At 41.6% G+C, this 19,257-nt stretch overlaps 1 protein-coding gene across 6 annotated transcripts in view; it reads right to left on the reverse strand.

Annotated features, from left to right (window-relative positions):
- gria2b (glutamate receptor, ionotropic, AMPA 2b) overlaps positions 1–19,257 on the reverse strand; it is a 66,037-nt gene that overhangs the window by 5,626 nt on the left and 41,154 nt on the right. For all 6 annotated transcript variants that reach the window (XR_001572254.3, XM_015950855.3, XM_015950869.3 and 3 more), the window contains exons 6-13: positions 19,071–19,229; positions 14,700–14,867; positions 9,114–9,218; positions 8,837–8,944; positions 8,034–8,240; positions 7,482–7,849; positions 1,091–1,289; positions 636–883 (exon numbers count right to left, since the gene is read on the reverse strand). Coding sequence is in view for 5 of the 6 variants with exons in the window: in XM_015950855.3 (XP_015806341.1) it covers positions 636–883; positions 1,091–1,289; positions 7,482–7,849; positions 8,034–8,240; positions 8,837–8,944; positions 9,114–9,218; positions 14,700–14,867; positions 19,071–19,229 (1,562 nt within the window). In the remaining variant the exon portion in view is untranslated. The remainder of the gene's footprint in view (positions 1–635; positions 884–1,090; positions 1,290–7,481; positions 7,850–8,033; positions 8,241–8,836; positions 8,945–9,113; positions 9,219–14,699; positions 14,868–19,070; positions 19,230–19,257) is intronic.

Raw genomic sequence — 19,257 nt, forward strand, 5'->3', positions numbered from 1 at the left:
TTTCCCCACAAAGGGAAGATTATTTAAATACTTAAATAAACCTGTGTACTGCAAGGGTTTAGTAAAACACAACAAGTAAATAGACATTTCTACATTTGTTAAATAAATCTAACAGTATAAAAAAATGATGTAATCATTCAAATTCAAGATGGTTAAAGAGAAAACAGGCAAAATGTTAAGCATTCAACAGGTGGGAGAAAAGACATCAGATAGGACGAAGCAGGACAAAAGTTAGGAGATCAATCTAAAGGAATTTTCGGAGTTATGAATTCATGAAAAAGGTTTCAAGATTGGAGATCTTTCAAAAATTAATATGAAATGGCATCACATTTTTAGAAAGTGATTTCATTAATTTTAAAAGGAGCCAAAAGGTCAGAATTGATCTTTCTGAAATAGTTCAGAAAATTATCAATTTGTTACATAAAAATTCACAATTTTTTTCTTTCTTTTTGGTTTGCAATTTATCGACTTACAATAAATTGCAATTATTATTATTATTTGTTTTTATAGAATTGAGTGGTAAGGGGGCATTACCTCGTCTCCTTATACAAACCAGAGACAAATAAGCAAAGCTACATCAGGGTAGGTGGGATACTATAACAACATTGGACACATTGTTATACTATTCCACCCACCTTAATGAGGATCCCTTCGGCGTGGCAATCCCGTAGCCCTTGGAGTCCAGGTTGCCTCCCACTTTCATGGTGTCACAGGGTTTCCGCTGCTCGATGTATTCGTTCATGGTGGATTCCAGCAGGTAGGCATACTTCCCCTTGGACTTGCGGACTCTCTGAACACCTTCAGCTGTGGTTTTCACAAACACGGATGGCTCCGCACTGCGCATGTATGTCCACATTTTGTCAAAGAGGGCAATTTTTGAGCGCTGATTTGTGACAGGACAAAGAGAAGAGATAAAGCTTTTATTTCTCCATCTGAAAATTAAATCACTTTTGTTTTTAAATATTAAAATGCACATTTAAAATGTTTTATTGTTTTATATTAAAAAACTAAAACTACATGCTATTCAAATTTCCTCTCACTGAAGAGTTGTTTGTATAATTGCAGGACAAAATGAAGTAATCGTTTTTACCCTGAAAAACTCTTTAGTAGAGCCAGAGTCCAGAGTCCCATAAGCTATCTCCGTCTGCTTAGCCAGGTCCTCTGCACTTTCAATGGGGGAAACCATTCTCTCAACAGTCAGAAAAGCAGCCAGGTTAGCCGTGTAGGAGGAGATGATGATTAGAGTGAAGAACCACCAGACGCCTCCAACAATACGGCCAGACAACGATCTATGGCAAAATTAGAACAAAAAATATATATAGGCATTATTATCTTTCACAGTGCTTTTCCTGCCAACTTTTGGAACTGGAAAAAAAAAATCAACAAAATTTTCTTCAGTCTACATCAAATGTCATCTTTGAGCTTGATATTGATCTATTTCTGAGGAGAGAAAATGGTATTTTAAGACTAAAGGACTGCTTCACACATAAAAAAACAACAATCATGAAGATCTGCTGAAAAAAAATAAAAGCATTCTATTGACGGCATACACACGCTTTTCTTTTTTTGAGTGGACCAAGGCGGAACGTCCACCAACAGAGAAGACAGACATTGCAGTTGCCAAATTCCCATTGACTCCCATATTAAAAATGTCAACTTCATTGCAGAAATAAACATGTTTACAATCTGGTTCAAAAACCATTTTAGGTTTAAAAAATCTAGTTTATTGTCATGACAACTCTGAGGGTGGTAAATTTTTTGTAACTTATCCGTTTAAATGCAATTAAAGCTTGGATCGATGAATATGGATAATTAAGGTTTTGTACCTTTGATTGACAGGTGTCAGATGAGCGGTCAAAACTAGCGGTCAGTTTGCCCTCCTGCTTGCTCCAGAGAACATTAAAAGTGAGGCTGAGGCATTCTCATTAAAAAAAGCCTCACATTAAAAGTGTTACAGCCTAGAGGGTTAGCAGTACGGATGAGCGAAAAACGGAAAAATTAACTTTAAATGTTCAACCAAAAAAGAGGCGAGCTGAAGAAAACCTAGGGAAAACTGAAACATGAGCAACAGTGAAGCAATCACAGAGAGATCCGTTACTGTCTGTGTGTGTGCGTGGATGAGCCGGACGGACTGCGCTCCCGGCCGGCTAGAGAGTTTGTGTGTTGGGAGGGGCGGGCGCTCTATGTGACTGGCCAATCACAGAGTGTGAAGACAGTCAGTTACCCAATGAGGATTTTCCTTCAGCACGATTACAGATATTTACGAGGTTTACTCGTTTCATGCTCGTATTCGTCAAAAATGCTTTATCCGTTCCGGATACTCGTTTCTCGTCTGAAACGAGTATCCGGCTCATCCCTAGTTAGCAGAGTCAGCTTGTTGCTACATCAGCTCAGAGTTTGACCAGTGTCAGTCCCCCTCCACCGGCACAGCCCAGTACCGTTTTTGTATTTTCCTGGAATGACGAGACGCTTGACGGAGCCAAGATGACAAGAGTGGGAACCACCCACTGGACTTTATTCAGCTCTTCAGAAACCTACGAGTGACGGCGTGGAGGGTTTGTCTATTTTATATCTATTATTTGGACCAGTTCTGTGCAGCCAGAATCTCACTTGACACAGAACTTAATTTGAGTTTGAAGAGTCAGGGAGACATTGAGTTCTGTTTTAAATGTCTAATTGCAAAGGTTTCTAAAACGTATTGTCATTGATGTTACAGCTAAAGTCATTCTGTAGCCCAACAAACAGAATCAGAGTAATGTTAACTGTCACCGAAACCAAAATTTAAAACGGACGAAAAAGTCTTTAATTGTTGCCTTCCAGTTTAATGAGGGCACAAAATAAAACAACAGACAGATGAAACCAGTTCAAAAGTTTAGGAGGATGAGCTAGATGCAAGAAGTTGCAAACAGTGATTCAGAGTCATGTTGACACCCCTCAAATCACCAGCATGAAATGTAAAGGGCAGGTCAAGTTACAGGCTGATTCATCACTGAAGTACACATCCCTAACCTTATTGCTGAGCAACAGAGTTGTCAAACATGTTATGGTATTCAAATAAAAAAAACTGTAAAAACAGACCTATGTCATGTATAAAGACATCCACCTATAAAAGCAGAAACAATAAATGTAGACATATGGCGTTGTTTTTTTTAGCCATTAGGGTTAGGGTTAGGGTTAGGGTTATTGATGCAAAGCAATCAGTCTTGTCCTGTGTAGACTAGTCATTAATTTGACAGACAAAGTCTTGTATTGTAAAAATTGTTGTGCAAGTGAATGCTAGGCTAATTACAGTTCCAGTAAAATTCCAGCATTATCAACAACAGAAGCTGACTGAATTCTTCTGACGAACTAAATGAAGCAAGGCGACAAATACTAATCAGAGTGATGGTAAATACAGATGACAGCATGCACAGTTGATAACCTTGATTATTTGTAAGTGCATGTCTGTCAATAGTAACATTTTTAATGAATTAATTTAGATCAGATTTGGAAACTGTAACATTTTTTAGTATAGTGGATGCATAAGGGAACAGAGACTGATTTAATAATGTTACAGCTACTTGTTTTGTTTTGTAGAGTAGTATAGTTAGACTTTTAGAAATGTATGGTCTACAAATAGCATAAAAAGATATATCAACTTTTATTCTATTATTATCCATTTCTCAGGTGTATTTTCATGTGAGCAGTGTTTCTGTTGGTGTGTTTATGAACAGAGAAAAGCTATTGCACAATAGTCTGAAGATGTGGATGTTCTTTAAAGGTATAATATGTAAGTATTTTACAGTAAAGTAATCATCAAAATGTCTAATATCTCAATCACGTTGGAAGGAAGGTTACAGTAAAACAAACTTCCTGGAGGATTATCAGGTTTTTTTCCCTCTTTTTCAAAATGGCCAAAGAGGTACGCAGTCTTTGTTTACAACAAGCAAATACTGCAGCGTCTGCATTGTTTTGTGTGTGTGTGTGTGTGTATGTCCTGTCTGGCTGTGAAGCAAACAGAATTGATGTCTGAATGCTGGTGACAAGCCTTACAGATTTACTCTCAAGTGGAGCATCAAAGCGTCTGCTTTTAATGTCACGCCCGATACTTAAAACTTTATTGTTATTGTTTTTGAATGCTTTTTAATTCCGACCAGACGCGGAGACAGAGGTGAAAAAGAAAGGAAAAGACAAAAAAAAAGGGGGGGGGGGGTGGTGGGTGTTCCACAAAAGTAAACAATAATGAACAAGAATCTGCTTCTATACCTGCAGAAAGAGAGAAGAATAAAAAAAAAGACAAAAAATATGGGACACAACAACAATATAACAAGATCAAGCTATCACTGCGTCAACTTGATGAAGAAATATATAATCAACATTGTTTAACTGAACAATCACACGGTAATAAATCACAGTGCATTAAGTGCCCACCATAGCCTTAAGACCTGTGTTGAACGTGCCCAAATTCATACTAACGAGAGCACCATGTGAGCACCTGTGTGTGTACACACGCTTGTTTATGTAAGGTTTCTGTATAGGAGCGTCCAATAGAGAGTGTGAGGGGCCACAGATCTGCCCCCTAAAGATGTGTAGGAGACGGAGGGAGCTCCAAGTCCCAGAGATCCAGGAGTTGTCCCAGAGCACAGGAACTCCAGGGAGACTGCGACCAGAAAAGCCCCCGCTCCCCTCGAGAGGCGCAGGGGATCGCCCCGGGGGCCACAACCAGCAGCCGGTAGAGTCCCGGGAGATATCGGCGGCTAGCCCACAGGCCCGCCTGCAGCCTCCCACCCCCTAGCCGGCAGAGCCCGGGACCCAATGACATGGGACCCAGGGGCGACCACCCCCACGGGGGACCCAGCAGAACCCAGGGACCCAGACCCCACCAGGCAGCCACCGGGATTGGTCAGGCAGATGCCAAAAATCTTAAATCCCCTGACCCGGGATCCACGACCTAGGCAGACCAAGGCACCACACTCCACACCAGGTGTGGCAGGGAGAGGGGAGACAAAGATCTATATCATCAAAAGATGTCCCAGGAGAAGGGAGGAGTCAAAGGCCCCATCTGACATATACAGTCATAAACAAACACACACACTCCCTCCATCATGCTCACAAAAACACATACAACCAAAGACTTACAAAAATGCATGCCGGACACCCACTCATGCTCACCATACACACCCTATTCACTCTGGTCCCGGTACTGCTGCACATGGGGTACAACCATTGCCGTTCCCAGAGTTTGACCCTTTCTGCTGGGGTGCTGATGAGCAGGCTCCCACGCCCAACGCTGAGCACAGCAACCCACCACCCCAGACCCCAACCAGACGGCCGGATCTCCCTCCTCGCCTCCAGCCCCAGGAAGCCAAGCGACAACAGAGGTGTGCTAAGACCCCTAGTCTCCCTCCGCCTGCTCCAACATGGTGTTAGTGAGTGTTGATGAGGTGTATTCCATGGGTTTGTTGAGCGGGCTGTGCGGGCATTGTCTGGCCTATGCCAGCTGATGCAACCACACCACCCCACTTGCACCCACAGCCCTCAGTGTCTAAGTGCAGTTTAAAATTGGAAGTGGGCACCGGCACTTGGGATGAGGCTGAGATATCCCCCTGCCAAATGCCGTTGAATGTGATCACACCCAAGGCCCTAAGTGTGTTTGCGTGGAATGTCGTTGGTGGAAGTGTATAAGGTGCAGATAAAATTGGGGGGCAGGTTGCCACAAGAATGCGGAAATGGGGTCCATACCCGCACTCCCTGACTTGTCCACCCCCCCAAGGTCCTATGTGCATGTTTGTGTGATGATGTGAGGGAGCAGGAGGAGAGAAATGTGTGGGGATGGGGAGGAATGGCTGGTTGGGCAGAGAAGAGATATTGCACAATAGTCTGAAGATGTGGATGTTCTTTAAAAGTATAATATGTAAGTATTTTACAGTAAAGTAATCATCAAAATGTCTAATGTCTCAATCACGTTGGAAGGAAGGTTACATTAAAACAAACTTCCTGGAGGATTATCAGTTTTTTTTCCCTCTTTTTAAAAATGGCCAAAAGGTACACAGTCTTTGTTTACAACAAGCAAATACTGCAGCGTCAGCATTTGTAACATCAGCCGACAAAACACAGCAGCGTTTCGTAAAGATCCTAAGTCAGTCACGGGAGCGGCGCAGAAGTTGTTTGTGGTACCACTTTGAAGCCAGTAAAGTAGAAGCAAACACTCAACTCTGAAAAACTAAAGCTACTTTTTCTACTATCAACAACTCTATATTACAGTTAAATAACTGCCCAGTGAACAAAAATTTGCCAACACAAAAAAAAAAAAAAAGGTTGCATGTTCTAACATGTTTCTGGACAGCCTGTAGCTTTGATTATGACATGCATTAGCTGTGGCTTTGTTTCCATAAGCTTCTGCAATGTCACAAGGTTTATTTCCATCCAGTGTTGCGTTAATGTTTCACCAAGGTCTTACATTGATGATAATAGAGTCCAAAGCTGTCTCCAGCAGATCCCAATGTTTATCTTTGGGCTTAAGATTTGGACTCTTTGGTGGACAATCCATGTGTGAAAATGATGTCTCATGCTCCCTGAAACGCTCTTTCACTAATAGAGCCTGATTCTTGGAGCACATCCTGTTGCTGAACCTAGACCTGACCAACTGCAGCAACCCCAGATCATAACACTGCCCCCACAGGCTTGTACAGTAGGCACTAGGCATGATGGGTGCACCACTCCATCTGCCTCTCTTCTTACCCTGATGCACCCATCACTCTGGAATAGGGTTCATCTGGACTCATCAGACCACATGACCTTCTTGCATTGCTCCAGAGTCCAATCTTTATGCTTCCCAGCAAATAAATTGCAGTAGCCTTCAAAACTCACGGAACAAGAGTGACAGCCACACTTGTGGGACAGCAGTAGCTCAGGAGGTAGAGCGAGTTGTCCAGTGATTGAAGGGTTGCATGTTCGATATACAAATACAGAACATTTACTAATTGTGTTTGGAAAATGGGCTGCAGTAACTAAATTTAACTGCAGGATGTCATCGTTTTTTTTTTACTTAAGATATCCTTAAAAATCCTTGAAGACCTGAGTAAATGAAATTGTGTATTTTTTATTTATTTATTTTTTTCATTTACTTATTTGGTTTATTCTAACAGGATTTCTCTGAATTGACCATGAGTCTGGAAGACAGAACATATTTAGGTTAAAAATTATTTTCTTTCTTTTAAATTGCCAATAATAAATCTTAAAATCAAAATGATTGGCTTTTTAGGTTTATTACCAACAGACACAGCACTAGGAGACTTTTATAAAACCTGAAAACATGAAAAGCAGAAAAGAAAAGAGAAAAAAATAAAAACAAAGTGCAAAAATATGAGTCACCGTAAAATAATCTAGTTAATTTACAAACAACTAGCAAATGCTGAAAAAGTTCACAATATTTTGTTCTTTCTGCCAAATTAAACCCCAAGCATAATGTCAATACTGAGTGGATATTGTTTTTTAAGTACCTGGGTGAGATGTCACATCCTTGGCGCATAAAGGCTCCAAGGGAGAACCACAGGCTGTTGAAAATGCCAAACTCGTTAGTCGATTCATTGGTCTGAATCTGTCCATCTTCATACTCTTCAGTGTGCCACTCATAGGGGCTGAAGCGGCTGACGAGGAACAGTACCACGCTGACGCCAATGTAGGCAAATACAATACACATCCAGATCTCATAAGCCAATGGGTCCAAGAATGAGAAGACTCCAGGTTTGGATTTCTGTGGTTTCTTGATCATGATGGAGATCCCCAGTGACATGAATGGTTTGGAGAAGTCAATCACCTCTTCTCGTACCAGTGTGATAGTCAAAGGGGCCACTGCGATGTCTGCTTTCTGTCAAGCCAACAGGGGAAAACTTTGATAAGATTAGCAATCAAAATAACACATCAAATAGTTCCAGGCCAGACTGTCAAATGCAAATCTGAATTCACAAACTTTTTCATGGTGACACAGTATTTATGTTGGCAATAAAGGTAAAGCATTTCAACTGTGTCCTTAATAAAGTAGACTAACTCACCCCATACACCAGCTCTCCAACCATCCCATTCCAGATTTTGGTCTCTGCGTCTCTGGCTCCATACTTCCCATCATTAACAATTTTAAGCTGATACTTGAAGCCACAGTGCTTTGCAATCTCTGCAGCCAGATCAACACAGTAACCCTCGTAACGTTCATTATCCACAAAAAGGTCAGCATTCTTTTTCGTCATGACATATGGAGCTTCCTAAAAGAAGGGAGATAAAAACCAAAACATTAGTTGTGTCTGGTCTAGCTGTGTATGGTTCATATTAAATAACATATCTTTATATGTAAGAAAATCCAAATGTATTTTTTCTTGTGAAAATACAATGTTTTTTTTAATTAACTAAACTCCGGAAAATATTTGCATTAATGCATAATCTTCCCCTATAGCTTCCTAAGGACTGAAGTAAATGGTCTATATTTGATATAGCGCCTTCTAGAGTCCAGGAACCCCCAAGGTGCTTTACAACACGATCAGTCATTCACTCATTCACACGCACACATATTCACACCCTGGTGTAGCTACAGCTGCCCTGAAGTGCACTGACAAAGGTGAGGCTTCTGAGCACTGGCACCACCGGTCCCTCTGACCATCGCCAGCAGGCAAGATGGGTTAAGTGTCTTGCCCAAGGACACAACAGCAGAATTATCTGGTCTGAGCTGGGATCAAACTTGCAACCTTCTGATTACTGGACAACCCGCTCTACTGCTGTCCCTCGAGTGTGACTGTCACTCTAACAATGGTGGTGAAGAAATATATTAAATCTGTGTTGAAGGTGTCCCATGCAATCAATTTACCAAGATGGTGGTGACAATAACTGTTTTGTTTTCCATTCCCGTTGTGTCATTTGAAAAGATGTCGGATTTGTTGACAACCATTTTGTCAACTTCGTTCCAGTATCCAATCTGTAGGAACATTTGAATGAAAACAAAGCATTTGTGAGGTTCAGTGTTTTGCGAGCTACATTTTATACAAAATGAACCCAACATTCAATGCATGTACAAGATTTAAAGATGTGAGACCCAAGCATCAAACATGTTTTTTTTTAGTTAAGATGACCAGTCAGATATTTACCTTTACAGGACCATTGCTTTTTAATTCCATTATGCTCACAGAGTAATTGACTCTCTTGCCATGTTGATCAAACTGAATATTTCCTGTAATCCCTTCCACATGAACCTGAGAAACACAAGATAAAGCACAGGCATCATGAAACTGTTGTGTTTTTATCTAGGTTACTTTCCATCATGACAAAACACTTTTGAATAATACTTCCAGACAGGACCTAGAGAAACTCATTCATGTGTTCATCTCCAGCAGGCTGGACTATTGCAGTGGTCTTTTGACTGGTCTTCCCAAAAAAAAAAACTGTGAAGCAATTGCAGCTTATTCAGAACACTGCTGCTAGAGTCTTAACAAGAACCAAAAGAACAAAACACATTACTCCTGTTCTGAAACCTCTACACTGGTTACCAGTAAACTACAGAAACAATTTCAAAGTACTTCTACTAGTTTATAAATCACTCAATGGCATGTGGCCATAATACATGTCAGATATCCTTCCTGTATAGATGCCCGCAGAGCTCTGAGATCCTTAGGAAGCGGTCAGCTAGTAGAACCCCGGGTCAGAACCAAACAGGGTGAAGCTGCTTTTAGACACTATGCTGCTCACAGATGGCCTTTGAACAAATGTTCTTAAGGTGCACCTTCTGCACTGTATTTGCTCACCTTTTACCTTTGTTTGTTTTTAATTTTTAAATTGTGTTTTCTGTCATGTTGATTTTAATGTTCTTCATATTCTTGCTAATGGAAAGCACACTGAGTTGTCTCTGTGTATGAAATGTGCTATTGTGTTGAAAGAAAGCTGCCTTGCCTTGCTTTGCCATATAGGTTTCTCATTGTTAATACTGATTAGTTACAAAGAAATTATTATGAAAAGCAACTAAAGCAACAAATGAATTTCAAGAATGTAAAAACATCTTTCTAAAATGTTTTATCAGTTATTTAATCCGACACAGTTTCCCTTCATTGATTGTCCCAAATGAAAACTAAATAAAATAAAAATTTTGGATAGCTATGTATTTTCTCTTTTAAATTATGTCATCACCGCCATGGTTTAGCATGTAGTCTTATGGATCAGTATTTCCTCATATTTAGGTTTTGATTTTATAAAATTTGGGCATGATTTCAAATACTGTAATTCAAAAAGTGTTAGAACAATTTGGAAAAACCTTTGTTTGTCGTTAAGTGTATGAACAGTTGTGTTCATTTTAGAACAAATTTGACAAAAGATTTATACACTGTTTTTTTAGTTGCTATTTGTCCATTCTGTCAGCCAGATGCAGCCTATGGAGCCAACAACTCAGTGGTTACCTGCAAAAGTAGACTCATCCAGTCATTGAGTAAATCTGTATTTACTCTATTACATTGTATTTGTATCAGAGCCATAATTTTATCTGCTATGTTGCTAGAAAACAACAGGTAACAAATGGTTAAAAATTAAATATATGTAAAAATCTCAATGAAAACTGTCTTTAGAGGTTTACAGTAAATGCACCCTTCATCCAAACTGACACTTTTGTGTTTTATCGTCAACATAGATCCGTCATATTGATTTAAACAGGAAATTTGCATTCTCTTCTGTATTCTGTATTCTGTATTGTATTCTGAAATGATTATTATCAAGAGAAAACAACAACAAAACATCCACTCTAGCAAAGCATTGGCTATCACACTAATTTTTTAGCCACGGTAGATCTGTTTGAGAATAGACCTTTGCCTTTCTGTCTGAAGAACAGCCATGATAATAAGCGCCTGTACATTTGCAAGCTAAAAGATTGGTCTTTAATCATATATTTGAAGTACTCTCAGCTTTTATGGGTGTTTTTGCATTTTTGAAGATATTTTCTGTTACTATGGCAACAAGTCTTCACCAAGAAAATTGATGCTGGTTACTATGAATATATTTTTAAAGAAGCATTTCCTTTGGTTACTGCCCCCATTCTAGATATAATCAATCTATCCTTAGTAAATGGGTATGTACCACAGGATTTTAAGGTTGCTGTAATCAAACCTTTACTTAAGAAGCCTTCTCTGGATCCAGATGACTCAATGCATTATAGACCAATATCTAAACTTCCATTTTTATCCAAAGTCCTTGAGAAAATAGTGGCCATCCAAGTATGTGAGCATTTAAACACTAATGATCTGTTTGAGGAATTTCAGTCTGGTTTTAGAGAGTATCACAGCACTGAAACCACATTAGTGAAAATTACAAATGATATTCTCATGGCCTCCGATAAGAATCTTGTGTCTGTTCTAGTCTTGTTAGATCTCAGTGCTGCTTTTGACACAGTTGATCACAATGTTCTTTTAGAAAGGCTTGAACATGTAGGGATCAAAGGAACAGCGCTTGGCTGGTTTAAATCCTACCTGTCTGATAGATATCATTTTGTAAATGTACATGACAAATCTTCTTCATACTCCAGGGTTACTTGTGGAGTACCACAGGGTTCAGTGCTTGGAACAATTCTTTTTACTATATATATGTTCCCAATTGGTAAAATCATTAGACAGCATGGGAGAAACTTCCACTGTTATGCTGACGATACTCAGTTATATCTATCCACCCCTTAAGCCCTAGGGTCCCCCAGGCGGTGGACCCTGTGATGTTAGTTCCTCAACAGGGTCAAAAAATCCTCACACTACAGAAGAAATAGTAATAATTCCCATCAAATTAATCAGCAAGCCCAGCACTACAAGGCTATCTAAACTATTTTTACCATTAAATACCATTCTTACCAATTTTTGAGAAATATGCTTCAAAATAGGCCTAGGGCTTAACCCTGATGAACCTAATTGGCTAGTTAGATTACAGGCTTGTCTTGAAGTCATAAAAAATTGGATGATTCAAAACTTTTTGCTTTCAAATCAAGACAAGACTGAAGTTCTCATCTTTGGACCTGAAATTCAGTAAAGGAAATCGCTTAGTCAGTCACCTGACCTGAATGGCATTCAATTAGTCTCCAAGAACAAAGTCACGCCGGGGACACACCGGCCGCGGAAGCGCCAAGAAGCGAATCGCTCACGAAATTCGGCCGCTGGTCGCCTCTCCTCAGTTCAGATCAGACGAGCCCCAGTCGAGGCGCGCCTCGGCTCAGCTGTAGTTTTTCTTTTAAACACTTGGTGTCCTCCATTTTAAACACTTGGTGTTCTCCCCATGCATGCGTGGGTTTTCTCCGGGTACTCCGGTTTCCCCCACAGATCACAACATGCCCTATAGGTTATAAAAGAATTGTAAGTCGCTTTGGGTAAAAGCGTCTGCTAAGCACTTAAACAACTTAAACAACTTAAACAACAACATTTCTTCTCTGCCTTTTCTCAGCTCTTTTCCTCTACGGAGTGTTTGTATGTGTGTGTGTGTGTGTGTGTGTGTGTGTGTGTGTGTGTGTGTGTGTGTGTGTGTGTGTGTGTGTGTGTGTGTGTGTGTGTGTGTGTGTGTGTGTGTGAACCTATGGTATGAGTTGTTTCTGCCAGTTGAATCTCTTGGAACCTGCTCCAATTCTGCAGCTGTATCCTAGCAGTTTCTTCCGACATGGGTACGTAAATAACCATGTTTTTCGGGGGGTCGTACAGCTCCTTGTGTTTCTCAACTTCCATAATCAATTTAAAGTCATCCATCTTAACTGCTTGCCTCAGACTTTCTGCCTCTCTGTCCTGTTTGCTCTGGTGAAAAGACACCCAAAACCACACACCCCTGCACGTGGTCACCCACGCACACAAGTTTGATGTGTGTGTATGTGAGTGTGCTCGTGTGGTTTTTCTGCAGTGTCTGATTACGAACACATTTGACTATTGCGGAATTTTATTTTGAAATGCTTTATTTTGTTAACTTTACCGGCCTGTCTCTTATGTCTAGGTTTGACTTCCTGCCAGAATTGATGCGATTCACCCGCGGCTCGCGAAAAAAATAGAGCCGACGCCGAAATGATCGCTGCACAGCGCGGGCTGGAGCGCCGGCGCGAGGCGATTCGCGGCGCTTCGGCGGCCCATGTGGTCTATAGAATAGCTTAACAAGGGCGCCGAATGAAGGCGGTCCCATTTTCGCGGCGCTTCCGCGGCCGGTGTGTCCCCAGCGTAAGGAATCTTGGTGTTATCTTTGACCAGGACATGTCATTCAAATCCCACGTTAAACAGGTTTGTAGGATTTCCTTTTTCCACGTTTGGAATATTGCTAAGATTAGAAGGAGTGATGCTGAAAGACTAGTTCATGCATTTATTACATCAAGACTGGGTTACTGTAATTCATTACTCTCAGGAAGTCCACAGAATGTAGTTAAAAGTCTTCAGCTTGTCCAAAATGCTGCAGCTAGAGTTCTGATGACAATTAGAAAGAGAGATCATATCTTTCCTGTCTTAGCTTCCCTACATTGGCTGTCTGTTAAATTCAGAATAGATTTTAAGATCCTCCTTCTCACAAATAAAGGTCTTAACACTCAAGCTCCATCATACATCAGTGATCTGATTGTTCCATATGTTCCTAACTGAGCACTTCGTCCTCAGGCTGCAGGTTTACTGGTGGTTCCCAGAATCTCTAAAACAAGGATGGTAGGCAGATCTTTGAGTTATCAGGCTCCTCTCTTGTGGAACCAACTCCCAGCTTTAGTCCGTGAGGCAGACACCTTGTCTACTTTTAAGACTAAGCATAAAACATTTATATTTTTATAGGGCCTATGGTTCAACTCTGATGTTAGCCTAGATCTGGACAAGTGGGGGAGTAGAGGGAGGTGGAGTGTACAGTCGGTAAAGACGACTCTCCCTTGCCGTGCCTCCAACATGCCTCCATCTAAAAGGCAAGGTAATCCAGAGTTATTTCTGTAGTTATGCTGCTATAGGCTTAGACTGCTGGAGGACACACTGACCACTTTCTACCCTCTACTACTTTATTCTACAATCTGCGCTTTAACTGTATTATTTCATGCAATTTTAGCTGTTAACTTTATTTTTTCTTTAAGTGTATTTCTCCCCAGAATAAGCTACAATGATGTTCTGCTGAGCGGTGGTAGCCTCATGGAGGGGGCCATCGTCTAGCACACTGCTGCTAACCACTTGTCGTGATTTGGTGCTATATAAATAAACTTGAATTGAATTGAATTTTTTTATCACAAATATGGGATGAGTAATGCCATGTTTCTGTTTTATCATTCTTAATGTATCCTTTTCTTACAGTTGGAAATAGAGACTTTCAAAGGATCTTTGTCAGGTGGCTGAAAGCTTAGTGTCGCTGTCTGGTTTTATTGAAGTAAAATCAGATCAGAGAACCAAAGCACACAACAGTGGCCATCCTTTCTAGCTTTCATTGCAGCTTTCTATTTGTATCTGCCATTTTAGAATGCTTATCAGCTTAAACCTTTGCGTATTAGCTCCAAAAATGTATTGTACAAAAGGGTTTGACGGATTTTTTTGTAAAAGTTATCTTGCTATTATGCTTTTATGCTGTCATACTTATCAAAATAACAGCCGCCTAGATATATTTCTTCCAACGAGAACCAAAACACAATCTGACAGTTAAGATTCTTTGATCATGAAAACATTCAAAATAAAACCATCCTTTAGACTGCTTAATTTATCATTTCACTAATGGATTCATGGAGTTTGTACCTGTTTCAGTGCCCGCTCAATCTCCACTCCCTGAGCCCATGGTACAGCCGGATTGGCCAGGCAGTCACCGGTATTAGCCCTCCTGGTGAAGTCAATGCGCTGTTTGTGTAGGTACTGGAAAGCTTCTGTCATCACCTGAACAGCGTCGTAGGTCAGAGCTGATGTGTACTACAGGAAAAAAAGGAACATGACATGAGTTTCCTTAAAAGGTCCTGTGAGTTTGAATCTTGATGAAGTGGGAGAGTTACAAACCCACTTTATGTCATATTCTTTAGTCCTTTGGACTGTATTGGGTTTGGGGGGGGGGGGTTCCTCACCCCTCTGGACTGTGCACCTTAACCGAGGAGAGACTGAACTGCTTGTGATGGATCAAATGAAATATTTATTCACTATGTAAATTTGTAAATATTTATTGAATGGCCAGTCATTCCTTTTTTGCTATTTATTATTTTTGTTAGCACAATTACAAGGTACCTCAAAACCAAAATTTAGTTTGGTTCAGCCTCCTTCTTTTCTCTGCTCCCCGAGCCGAATTTAGACTTGGCTATCATTTTAGGAGTAACATAACGGTTACAATTCCTTTCCCCCAAGCCTTCCAGTTCCTTCAGCTCTGGTGTTTGGTCTTCAGTTTCCAGTAAATCTTAGACTTATTCTTATTTATTTTGTTAAGCCTTCCAATTTTATCTGCCAGTTTCATCTTAGTTTACTGTATTCTTTTTTTTTGTCCAGTTTAGTTTGTTGCCCCCTCATTTCTGTGTTTTACCTCCCGACTCTGCTCATTGTTCTCACTGTTCAGCAATCACACCTTCTTCTTCTTCTTCTTCTCCTTCTTCTTCTTCTTCTTCTTCTTCTTCTTCTTCTTCTTCTTCTTCTTCTTCTTCTTCTTCTTCTTCTTCTTCTTCTTCAATGAATTGGGGAGGCTGGACTATAGTGGAGTGGGGCTGGGCGGTGCACGATTTTTACTCAAGACAAAATAACATGAAGGGATCCGTAAACATTGTAAGGTAACCTGTATGCTCCACAGAAACACAACTCAGCTGAAAAATGTTGGGGTTGCTGGACATTTGGCTCAATTTTATGGCTTTTTGTCAGACTCTGAACCAGGAAATGGCTGCAGGCTGTAAAACACAAGGCAAAAAACTCCAGAGCGACCAGTGACTCTGCCCCCTAGCCAATCAGCAGCCAGAATCACAATGCCAGCCTAACTCAGCCTTGCTAGATACCTCAATGAAGGGACTAAAAATAGGGGATAAATATCGAACAGTGCACTTGGGAACAGTGGTCAGGCCGAGCTGCATTTGTCCAAGTTACTCTGAGTAGTATTCCTAGAAAAATAGCTTAAGGTAATGGAGCTGGGGCCTCTTTTATCAAGCTTGCTTACACACAAAATGGGGTTGGAAAACTGCGTAAGCAACTTTCCACGCAAACTTTGGGATTTATCAAAGAAAACTTTGCAGAAAAATGTGCACAACTTTAAGTTGACCAAGGACCTGGCTTACGCACATTTTGGACATGGAGAGCACCTGCAGTGCTGCTGCTGAGAAAGATAAAATTATGAAATCCTGCAGCATTATCACTTGCACTGCTTCGTTTTCACACAGAACAAGACCCCCCACATGCACACACACGCACGCATACACACACATGCATGCACACTCTCACACACACACACACTCAGCCTGAAGCACAGAATGCAGAATAACAGCAGGGAGACAGATTGAGACAGAATGTCATGTGTCTGTGACAGTGTGTCCTGTCACTGTGACCCGACTGATCATGTGCCCTGCCTAGTTGAACAGGGAAGATTTCCATTTGGCTGACTGGTTAGCACACATGACTTTCACCTGGGAGTCTAAGGATCGACTCTCGATTGGGCCATTTTTTTTTATATCCGCCACAGATCTCTGAAGAATTCACAACATTGACGGCTTCAGCAACGCTGTGCCACTCCGTGGATTTTCTCTTATTGGTTTTGCAAAAGCACTTCCTTTCATTTCTCCACCTCACCCACAGGTACCTCAATTTCTGCTTCTGTGAAACTGTGCTTCCTTGATCTGCCTTGATATACGGTCGCCATGTCATTGGCGGAGCATTGCAACAGCCAGCTTATGTATATACATGAGATCCACAAGGCACTTTGCATTGACTATTTAAGGCAGTAAGTGCGCATGGTGAGGGCTGGATGTGATTAAATTGCAGCTGAGAATCATTCTTATTTGTCTCCGATTTATGAAGCGGAGATTGCGTGCAGTTGTGCATACTCCATGTTTGATAGATCACAAACCTGCTTGGCGTAAGTACATTTTTTTTTGCTGAGCTTAAGTATGGTTTTAGTAAGGATTTCACACAATGTTTGATAAATGAGACCCCTGGTCCAGTGTTCCACGGCCAGGACAAAAACCAGGGTGCTCCTCCTGACTCTGAGGTTCAGCAATCCAACGGACCCTCAACCAACACAACCCCACAACATTCAGAGCCTTAATGAACTCTGGCCAGATTTAATCCACTCCTGGAGCCTTTCCACCAAGGAGATTTTTGACTACCTCAGTGACCTCGGCCCCACAGATTAGAGAGTCCAACCTAAAGTCCCCAGACTCCGCTTCCTGACCGTGCCGGTGGGATTGAGAAGTTCTTTGAGGTATTCCACCTACCGATCCACAATATCCAGAGTAGAGGTCAGCAGCACACTGTCACCACTGTAAACAGTGTTGGTAGTGCACTGCTTTCCCCTCCTGAGATGCCGGATCATGGACGAGAATCTCTTTGAAGCCATACGGGCTCTATGGTCTCAACAAACTCCTCCCACATCTGTGTTTTTGCCTCTACGATCACCCGAGCCACATTCTACATGGGCTGCTGGCACCCATCAGCTGCCTCTGGAGTCCCACAGGCCAAAAATGCCTGATAGGACTCTTTTCTCAGCTTGACAGTATGCTTAAATGTCACTGTCCACCTGCAGGTTTGGGGGTTGCCAACATGACAGGCGACCAGACAACCCTGGGGTCACAGCTCCTCCTCAACAATGGAAGCACAGAACATGGTCCGCACGGACTCAATGTCCCCCGCTTCTCTCAGGACATGTTCAAAAATTCTGTTGGAGGTGGGAATTGAAGCTCTTTCTGACAGGAGACTCTGCCAGACCCTCACAAAATAACTTTAGGCTTGCCAGGTCTTACCGGCACCCTCCCCCACCATCGAACCCAATTTACCACCAGGTAGTGGTCAGTTGACAGCTCCATCCTTCTCTCCATCTGAGTGTCCAAGGCACACCACCGCAGATCAGATGAAACAACAACAAAGTCGATCATCGAACTGCGGCCTAATGCCAGTTTCACACTGGAAGCATCAGCGGTGCAAAATGGTAGCGGAACAATTTTCTTGCAAACTTCAAAGTGATCCTTTTCACACCGGAAGAGTCTTGGCAGTGGCACGGCCTCCTCAATGTGCTCTTCCTTGGACTTGCAAGATTACAAGATCCTTTGAGACTTCAGGCCACAGTTTGTTTATGCAACCAGTCATTGAATCAAAAAGAAGGAAATCACATTTTATTTCACTGTTTGATGTCATATATGATGTTGTTCTTCACCACTGCCAGGAGTAAAGCCGTGAAAACACACCACTGCACTTCTGGTACAACGCTCTGGGTAAATAAGCCATTGAACCACAGAAAAGCTTTATATATATGAAATGGAATTGCTGCAGTACTTTTATTTTGAAATTTACTGGTGATTTTACACCGAAACCGTGTGTCCTGTCTAGCCCCTATATTAACTGCGGAAATTGACGCATCCCAGACGCGGGAAATGGCAAAAATAAAACCTGATCCTTACTTTAGCAGCGTGGCGTGCTGCTTCTGCACATGGCAATTGCCACATCGCTGCTTGTTAGACTAGAATAGATTCTATTTGAAGCAATGACGTTCTGCTGCCGTTCCGCACCATAGATTCTTTCAGTGTGAAACCGGGGTAAGGTATCCTGGTGTCAAGAGCACATTTGGACACCTTCATGCTTGAACATGGTGTTCGTCATGGACAATCCATGATGTGCGCAGAAGTCCAATTACAAAATACAGCTCAAATTCAGATCACGAGGGCCGTTCCTCCCAACCACACCTCTCCACGTCTCACTGTCGTTGCCCACATGAGCGTTAAAGTCCCCCAGCAGAACAAGGAAGTCACCGGAAGGAGCACTCTCCAGCACCTCCTCCAAGGACTCCAAAAAGGGTGGGTAGTCTGAGCTGTAGTTGGTAGGTGGAGGGAGGCTACCCTCTCGTTCCCTGGGGTAAACCACATTGTACAGGCATATTGTTTATCTGTTGATAAAACAACTTTATATTTTGGGGCATTTGTGACTCATATAATGTATGCCTACCCGTATTTTGCTGTCAGCACCAGGGTACTCCTTCTCCTCCAGGGCCTCCCATCCCTGGTCAAACTTTGCAACCATGGGATCATCAAAGTCAACAATTTGAAAACCGGAGACATTTGCTCCACCATACTGGATTTTGGACAAGTCTCCATCGATGAAACCCTAAAAATTGCATGGAGAATATTAGATC

This window comes from Nothobranchius furzeri, chromosome 1, assembly GCF_043380555.1.
Source record: "Nothobranchius furzeri strain GRZ-AD chromosome 1, NfurGRZ-RIMD1, whole genome shotgun sequence".
NCBI lineage: Eukaryota > Metazoa > Chordata > Actinopteri > Cyprinodontiformes > Nothobranchiidae > Nothobranchius > Nothobranchius furzeri.